At 42.3% G+C, this 9,461-nt stretch overlaps 1 protein-coding gene across 1 annotated transcript; it reads right to left on the minus strand.

Annotated features, from left to right (window-relative positions):
* Positions 1 to 6,512: 6,512 nt before the first annotated feature.
* Positions 6,513 to 7,743, minus strand: LOC310872828 ((Lyso)-N-acylphosphatidylethanolamine lipase-like; the record flags this gene model as incomplete). The annotated part of the gene is given in 2 exon segments (XM_083784995.1): positions 6,513 to 7,336; positions 7,339 to 7,743. Coding segments are annotated over 2 exon segments (1,137 nt in total). The 5' UTR covers positions 7,652 to 7,743.
* Positions 7,744 to 9,461: the final 1,718 nt, after the last annotated feature.

The raw sequence follows: 9,461 nt of genomic DNA on the forward strand, positions 1-9,461 counted from the left end.
GAAAGATTACAACAACAAAAAAAAACATGTAATCCCAAGCTCTGCGGCTGTTATTTTTGGTGTTGCTACACAAATGTTCAGGTATTGAATTGGTACATCTTCCAACATGTGGTACCTCAACAGACAAAACAATTATTTTTGAGTCATATTACAGACCATAGCTCCAATAGGGCATGAAGAGGATTATGAAAAAGGAAGACCTTCATTCATTTATCTTTTGTTCATCACTGTCACGGGGCAACCCGTGCCCTATATACAAAGACACAAACTGCTTTTTATAACATGCAAAGACTATTCCATTATTGTGTGGTGGAATGAAAATGATCACTGATTGGTTAGTTGTCTTTCCTGCACTGCTGGTGCCATTTCCCTTGATGAGGAAGTGGCCAAGTGCTATGCAGGAGAGGGGTGCTTTGAGTAATTGTCATTGAGTTTTCATTCTGATTTATACTTGTTTAATTGTAACACATTATTGAGAATGTTTAGGTTACTGTTTATTCAAGGTGGTTGATGGAAGTATTTATATTGGTGAAGTATGTGAGAAGAAATGTGCTAATTGAGTCTGTGCCCAGTGGTAGGATCCACTCCTATTTAAAGGAGGCTGCAGGGACAGGCTAGTTAGTTAGAAGTAGGCAATGACACAGGTAACATCCCTGAGGGAGAGCTACAGGGCCTTGTGTGATCAGGGTACAGCCTGAAGAGAGCTCTTATCCAGTTGGGTTTTGTTTGTAGTGTGTAGTGTTCATTTAATTTCTCAGTATTATTATTATTGTTATTTTCCTGGTTTCACACTTGAATCTGTACTGGACTTTGGTGGAGGAGTTTTAGGGAAAAATAAAGACCCTTAAACTGCATTACTGACTGTTCTTGGAGCCTTGGCTGTTAGGGCAACTTCACAATCACCTATAGAATGATTTTAGATGTGCATGCGTCCGTCCCTTTGGACTGTTTCCAAATGAGGATTATGACAGTGGACAATACAGGTTATGACCACGGATGTTCTTATGTGAATATGTATTATATAGTGATATGGTGTATCATACGGGTTCTCTGTGTGCCTACGTTCTGAGTTTTTTTTATTAAGTCTCTCCTTGCCATAAGAATTTTGTTATTCATACTTATTGTGTGTGGGACACAGTATTCACTGACTGAAACGCCACAGGTGTCGTTCTCAGCACACAGAATATAATGCTGTCTTTGTCTGCAATATTCTCAGAAAGGTCTGAGGACACGTTAACAAAATGAAACACCCACGAGGGGAGCAGTGTCCTGGTGTGCATGTTTTGTATTGTATTTACTTTTTATATGATCCAGCACCCGGCTTAACAAGACAGGAGTGTGTGTTTTTGTCACTTTGACACCTTTTCAATTAGAAATATAAAACATTAACTTAACAGTAAACAAACATTTTCAAATGGTGAAACTGAGGACAAAATATTTTACCGCTTAGCATGTAGTGCCCATTTATGAAGTACTTTGGATGACTGCCAAAGCATTTAAATTGGTCCATCCTCCAGCTGTCTACCATGGCTGGACCATCACCTTCACGGACAGCATCCTTTCTGGCCAGATGATTCAATCCCTCCCAGATCAAGGCCTTGGAGTAGTTGCGGACATAGTCTTCTCCATCTTCCCCAAGTCTGCAGTCTTCTGAACAGTACCATATGTCTGTAGTAGAATATGAATACTACATGTTAGTACATCCCCACAGCCTACATACACATGTGGCCCTATCTTGGTTGTGCTTTACCCTTTATCCCTATACTTTTTGGCCATATTTTACTTTCTTGTAACATAATTAAAATAGTTCTAAAGAAGTTCTAAAGAAGAGTTTTAAAGAAAATGCAAAAAAAAAGTCAAACAATCATTATGAACGTAAATTTTAGGCATACCCTCTGCACCAGGCCTGTCAGATGGCAGGAGGCACTCTGTGTGGTACCATTCGTGGTTCCTGCAATTTCCTTTTAAATGGCATTTCCCCCCCCTGTCTTTCCTGGCACCAGCAATGCACATAGGCCCAATCCGCTTCACATTTGGCACCACAAAACCAGTCTCCCTTTGGGACCTTATCAAGGCCTGCGCACGTGACGTGAACCGGACCCATTGCTTAGTGCAAATTGAGCTGCTGCACTGCAACATGGCCTCGTCTTTGTCTGGAAATACAGAAAACAGTACTTTTATTTAAATTTAATTTGAGAAATACAAAGAACCCCAACAGTTAAAGTAATTACAATGTTATGTAAACCTCTCCAGCTGATCCAAAATGCAGCAGCTCGCTTGGTCTTCAACCAGCCAAAATTCTCACATGTCTCCCCCCTGCTCCGCTCCCTCCACTGGCTCCCGGTCGCTGCCCGCACAGAATACAAAACTCTGATGCTGGCATTCAAAGCAACCAAAGGTATGGCTCCCCCATATCTTACAAGTATGATTGAACCCTACAAACCCTCCCGCGCACTCAGATCAGCCAACGCAGGGAAGCTGGAAGTACCCCCACTAAAAACGCCGGGACAACGCTCCACACGTCCCAAACTCTTCTCCCTTCTGGCTCCAAAACTGTGGAATGCACTTCCCATTGCAGTCAGAACTGCAGCATCACTCCCAATCTTCCGCCGTAGCCTGAAAACCCACCTTTTCAGACTCCATCATGGCCCATAGCACTTACCCTAACCCCTTAGATAGCATTTATGTTGGCTTAGATAGCATTTGATACAGACTTATAGCATGTTATGTAGACAGCACTATAATTGTATTGTATTTAGTCATAGCACGCCATAGTACATATGTATAGCATAGTAGTAAATATGTATAGTTTATATGTATAGTGTATGTATAGTTTCATTATATAGATATTCCACTGTTACTTTCTTAGCTTACGCATGTTTCATGATAAATACTTTTATGTGATGTATTCCCATGCTTTTGTTCTTGCTTAAATGTAAGTCGCTCTGGATTAAGAGCGTCTGCTAAATGCCTAAATTGTAAATTGTAAATTGTAACCAAAAAGATCATTGGACTATTACAAAAAAATACCCTCTCCGCAAGCGCAGTACAGATAGTAGTCCTCTTCGTCCCCCGGTACTGGCCTAGCTGCAGCCGCTACAACAAGGTCGATCTGCTTGACATCAGGAGGCATCCAGGCAAATTGCACAATGTAGCTGGCAATGTTTAGGAGCCATGCCATTTGTTCTGCCTTGGTTTGACCCAAGTCAACTGGGACCTCATCAGAAGTTGTCATTCCACACTTTGTTGTGGCCAGCAGAGTCACATATGCAGATGCGGCAAACTATGTTTATAAAAAGGACAAAATAACCATATTAGGTGAAATGCATCCAGCATCATTAACTTGACATGGAAAATGACAGTATTTTGTCTATATAATTGACCAATACATTCATACAACAGATCTTACTATATAGTTACTCACCTCCATCATGTCCCAAGAATGCTGGATATTAGCTGACACCTTTTTCTTCAGAGACTTGTGGTCAAATGTATGTTTTAAATGTGCAATGGTCCCTCGGCTGAACTCACTTTCACCTTTAAACAGGAGATCCCAAGTCTCCTATTGTTCAAAATAAATAAAAACATTATTAAGAAGGTAGACTTAATTTATTTGCAGTGCTTTAAACAAGTTGACTTTATGAAAAAAAAGAAAACACTAATGTGTTATAGAGTATAGCAAATAAAACGTTGAGAATTATTGTAGATTTCTTCAAAAAACATGAACTAACCTGCAGAAAAAGCATTTCTTTGTCAAACTCTTGTGGTGTAGGGATCAGTCCGTCCAGTCGATCACTTGGTGTCTCACCACCATTCCGGCTTCTTTTGGCGTGGATCATACGTTCCACACTTAGCCCATCCCCACAACACATTATGGGCAAAGGTGCACCATCCACTACGGGAACAAACTTGTGGAGGAAACTCATAATTTCTGTCACCCCAGTGGTTGTGCTGGGGTTGGATGACAACACACCAAGGTTGACCTACAGTGACAGAGTTGCATTTGTTAATGGATCATTCAACATCCGACAAATGGCAATTTATTTCAATAGTTCATGTCTTACAATGTTGCTTTTGCTGTTCATCTCCTTGGTGTACTCGTGTGTAATGTGCAGCTTCACCTCGTGCCGGATTTTGGACAATGCCGGAAGGTTGTCAACCAAAATCCTCATAACCAAGGTCACCATTCTGTTACGCAATCTTTGGAACACCTATTAATAAAGTGGAGACAACATATAATATAATATATAATAACAGTAAGCATTGCATCAACATAAAACATATATGATATCATAAGTAGTTGGTTGATTCAATATTTCACCTCAGGTGTTGGCAGTATTTTGCTTGGGTGAACTTCAATGGCTCGGCATGCGGGTCCTGGTAAATGACTGAAGTTCACCTTATTTTGGTGTCCAAAGCAGAGTGCAAACAGCAGAAACTTGTTGGCATGGTCTTGGCTTTGATGTTTCCCATGAACAAACATCTAGGGAAAAAAACAAGTAAGGCAGTATTAATTATCAGTATTGCCTCATGGTCAATGTATTTTTATTTTTTCCAGGTGTGCATCGAGTGTGGCTGTGTGCCGCTTAAGGTGGATGCACTTTAAAGGCCACTGTCACAGTTGTCTGCTTGTGCAGTAATCTGATTACACCTCTGGTCAGCTTGCTCGAGTGATGCAGATTAATATATATATATATTTTTTTTTTCATTGAATAGCATTTAATTTCACACATTATAAAATATAGAGTACAGTATACAGTTTGAGTAGAGTATACAGTAGAGTATACAGTTTGAAACGGTGACTGAATACAAAAGCTCAGAGGGAACAGAAATGGTACATTCATTGTCATGTGCACTGTTAAACTTCTAGGCACAATAAGTCACAACATTCAAAGCATGCTTCAACATACTGTAGTCACATACTGTAGGTAGTTATCTAAAGACAGTGTAAGTGTATACTAATGTAACCACAGGTTATTGCTAGTAACGTATAACTATAAACAAAACATTCAGAATTCTGTGCGAAAAAAGACGGCAGCGTTCAATTCACATTTAACTCAATGAGGAAATGAGCAGTAACCACATTGTGATAAACTTGTACATAAAATAAATGTCTGTCATATACTGTACACACCAGTGGTTCCCAAGCGCTTTCATGTCAAGGACCCCCAAATTGACACTTATTAGCCTGTGGACCCCCCATGTGAAAAAGGTATGCCAGGGACCCCCATAAGAGAAGATTCATTTTCAAGGACCCCCAGTTTGACATGCATTAGTCTACAAACCCCCATTTAATTAATGGCATTTCTTTTTCTCTGAGAACCTAATTTATATTCTAAAAATCAATGTTAATTTAACTCTGAGTGTACAAATGGAACCACGGGTCCATTTGGTTCGGAGTTACAGACCCATATGGGTCCATTTGGTTTCAAACTATCAATTAGCTGGGGACCCCCTCGAACTCCCCGGACCCCAGTTTGGGAACCACTGGTATACACAGTAAAATGTTTATTTAATTCTTAAGTGTACAGATGGAATCACATTTTTAGTTAAAATCAAAGATACAATCCATATCCATATTTCTGTCCTACTGATGTTTCAAAGTTGGAAGTCTGACATAGACCAAATGAACGCTAAAGCTAAGAGAAGTCTGACATTGACCAAATGAACGCTAAAGCTAAGAAGTCTGACATAGACCAAATGAACGCTAAAGCTAAGAAGTCTGACATAGACCAAATGAACGCTAAAGCTAAGAAGTCTGACATAGACCAAATGAACGCTAAAGCTAAGAGACAGGGAACGTGGAGCACGTTGAGCAATATCACTTGTCAGCCAGTAGGTGTCCTACTTGAGACCCACAGGGTCTACATTTCTCAAAAGGACAAGTGGAAGCAATCACTACAGTTGTGCTAGTCTCGCATTGTCGGAAACCCAGACGTTGCATTGTCAGACTGTTCCCTCGCTCAATTATCAAAATTGCTTCCGTCATAGCATTTGGAGATTGTGGAATTAATGTCTGGCTATGCGAGACTACAGTTGTGCTAGTTACTGTATGGTATTACTATACTATATAACATACTCTACCACACAGACTGGTAAAAAAAAAAAAAGATTAATATAAATGTTCTTCTTATAAAATAAGGATTGCAGCTTTAACACATTTACTGTGTACGGTCTATATACAGTAAAATAAGTTAATAGTTATTGATTGATCAACCAACCAGGCCTTTGTTGCATTGCGTGTTTCAAGTTAACCTTTTGACTTTTGAGTAGAGGATTCAGGAAATTTAAATCCTTTTTGCATTGAAACTACTAAAAACAACAGTAAGTGTTCATTTTTTACACGGTCATTAGCATGTTGCAGCACTTGAGGAACTTAATGCCCATGTTACGTATTATGTACATACATCATACATCATCCCATATCACATTCTCAAGCCCTACTATGTATGATGTGATCTTCCTTCCAACTACAAGACCTAAAGAATCTTCTCATTTGTCCATTCTGTTCGTTACGGTCTTGACTTGGTCCACCTCTGCTCTGGGTCTGCACCGTTGCAAATGTTTTCCACCATTTTGTTGAACTTTTCTGGCTGGTCAGCATAGACATGGTGAGAGGCGTTGTCAACCAACAGTACTACGGTTTGACTCTCTTTCCTGATGTGTGCCACCATGTTTCCGGAGCTGCTGTCCACCCAGGAGTGCGCTCCGTACAGCATGGTGACGGGCATGGAGGAAGGCAGCTGGTGGACCCTCTGCAGCATGGGCCTCTTGGCCCAGGCCATGGACTCCGTCAGGGCCCGGAAACCCAACTCGCCGCTGGGCCTCTGGGCGTTACAGTGGTAAATGTACTGTGTCATAATTGTATCGTCGTCAAAGAGGTCTTCAAAATTTTCCCTGAAGTCTGGACGGAATCTGTTCACCAAGCCTGGACCCAATGGGCCGGCGACTCTAATGACAGCCAGGGGGTTGAAGAGCGACAGGACGGACGCCACGGCCCTCACCCAGCGCGGAGGAGGTGGCCTCTTGATCACCTCGGGCCCCGTGCCCTTGGGGGAGCCCTGGCTCTGGGCTTCTGGCTGGGATCGCTCGGGGAAACCCCACGGGTCCACGAGGATTAGACTGGTGACCCTGGTCGGGTGCTGGATGGCGTAGGACGTGGCCAGATATCCACCCAGGCTGTGTCCCAGGAGGATCATCTTCTCCAGGCCCAGCGACTCCCTCCAGAGCTCTATGGAGTTGACAAACTGCTCCTCCGCCAGGGCGGCGTCCGCGGGGAAGGGGGGCCGTGAGCTCCGCCCGAAGCCCAGGAGGTCGAAGGCGTACACGGGCCGGCCAGGTTCCTGATCCACAGGCCCACCCCGCCCCCGAAGCCATGCACCATCACCAGGGGAGTCTTGGCAGCCGTGTCTGCTGGTTTCGGGGCCTTCTTGTTGGTTAGGGTCAGTGTCCATATCCTGTCTTGGTTTGGAAGGGTCACGAACCGGGCCCATAAATCATTCTGAATACAGGCAAGGATCTTGGCTTCGACGGTTTTCAACAGGGACATGGATGTTGGACACCAGGATGGCCACCAAGACGAACCTGGCTCTGTCTCACAATCGTTCTGCATCGGAGGAGCGGGAGAGGTGGTGGTCGAAACAGGATCCATTCAATGTCATATTCCGGTGTATATAATAATATATCAATATATTATATTAATAAACAGTCCTTGGCGAGCGTCCGCTTCTCCCTTCAGTGCGTTTTGTAACATCAGAGCCTTAATATATTTTTTTTAACTACAACAAATACCCAGAATCTGTAGATGCATCCAAAATATATAATATCAAACAGTCAATCAAATACTAATACAAAACATACTCGACTCCTGTAGATAGTCGACCTGCTGATGTTGCCGCTGTAAGTCTGGATCCGCTTTTTGGAAAATGGGCTAGACACCGCCTCCCTCTGCCTCTTATCACAATTCTCCTTACAGCTATCCTTGATAGAAATGACAGACATGTAAGTAAGGCGTCTTAAGCTTGTTTGCTTGCAGTTGCGCACACACACACACACACACACACACACACACACACTCAAACTGGCCATCAGGAGTGGTGCCTCTTTGTCTGCCCAGGCCAGCGCACCATCCCATGAGAATAAAGCCATGTCCTTTGGGTCTGCCTTTGTTCTGAATGGGCCCATCTTATCCTGAGACAGAATCTTTCTCTGCATATAGTATATATACACAATAGTAAAACATCCACCTTTAACTTCAAATCAACAGTATCTGTAAGACATTCGGTAGCCAGAACTTACCTCCTTCATAACAGCTTGACTGAAGGCTTTAATCATATGTGGTCTGACATGGGACTTTAAAAAACACCTGAATGCATTATAATATTGACGGTTGGCAAGGTATCCTTTGGCCTGGGCAAATGGTCCATATTCTGTTGGTTTTACTGTAGGTACTTTAATTGCAGAGCTTTGTGAGATGCGTGGAGAGGTAGGTGGCGTTAGTGTTGAACTGCTCTCATTTTCTGGTGATTGTGTTGGAGACAATCCAGATGTTGATGGAGAGTCAGACAATTCAGATCTTTGCTTCTTTAATTGTGGTGTTTTACATGGTGAGAGAACGGATGTTGCACGCTTCGTAGCAGAAGGGGGGGGGGGGGTTCTAACTTTGTATTTCCTGCCTTTTATTTTTGGCTTTGATCTCTGTCTAAGATGAGTCAAACACTCCAAACAAATGCTTGCTTCTTTCAGTGACTTGGGGGAGGGGGCTTCAGGAAATACAGCTTTGGATGTTTTAGGGGTTGTTACAGTCAAAACCTTCACTTTTCTATAGCCTCCTCCGACGGAACCCTTTGTAAAGGCTGTATTACAGCCAACACATTTCAATTGAAGTCCCTGTGGCATCTTTGTGAGTGTGGGGTTTAATTGCTGTGATATCCGGCCTGCAATACAAACAAATAAAATGACAATAACATTAGCATAACCCTCGGGTATAAGGTCTTTTACCAAACAAAAAAACAGCAACTATACAGAGTCCTACATAGACTTTCCAAAAAAAAAAAAAAAAAGCCTATAAAAGTATTAAATGGATCTAACTATTAAAGAAAATAAAGAGTAGGAAGAAAATAAAGAGTAGGCCTACTAACCTATCATTACTTAAAGATGGAGTGCCACAATTTTTGTATTTTTCCAGCTTTTCATGTGTCTATGGGGTGACAGTACTTCATTAGACACCCTGGAGTCGTTTTTATGTCCAATGGTGTAATAACTTTGTATTTAGGGTTTCTTCCTGGAGGCTGAACCCTTGACGGTCAAACGGGCCAATGAAGTAAACACGGATAGTGTGACGTAAAAATATTGCACGCACACACGCACCTCCCCCTCTATACATATTTTTTAAATACGACAACCTCTGTGGGCGGAGCTGCCTGCCACATACACACGTGTGAACTGAACAGCGCAGCCAG

This window comes from Protomyctophum parallelum, assembly GCF_964188405.1.
Source record: "Protomyctophum parallelum genome assembly, chromosome: 1".
Lineage (NCBI taxonomy): Eukaryota > Metazoa > Chordata > Actinopteri > Myctophiformes > Myctophidae > Protomyctophum > Protomyctophum parallelum.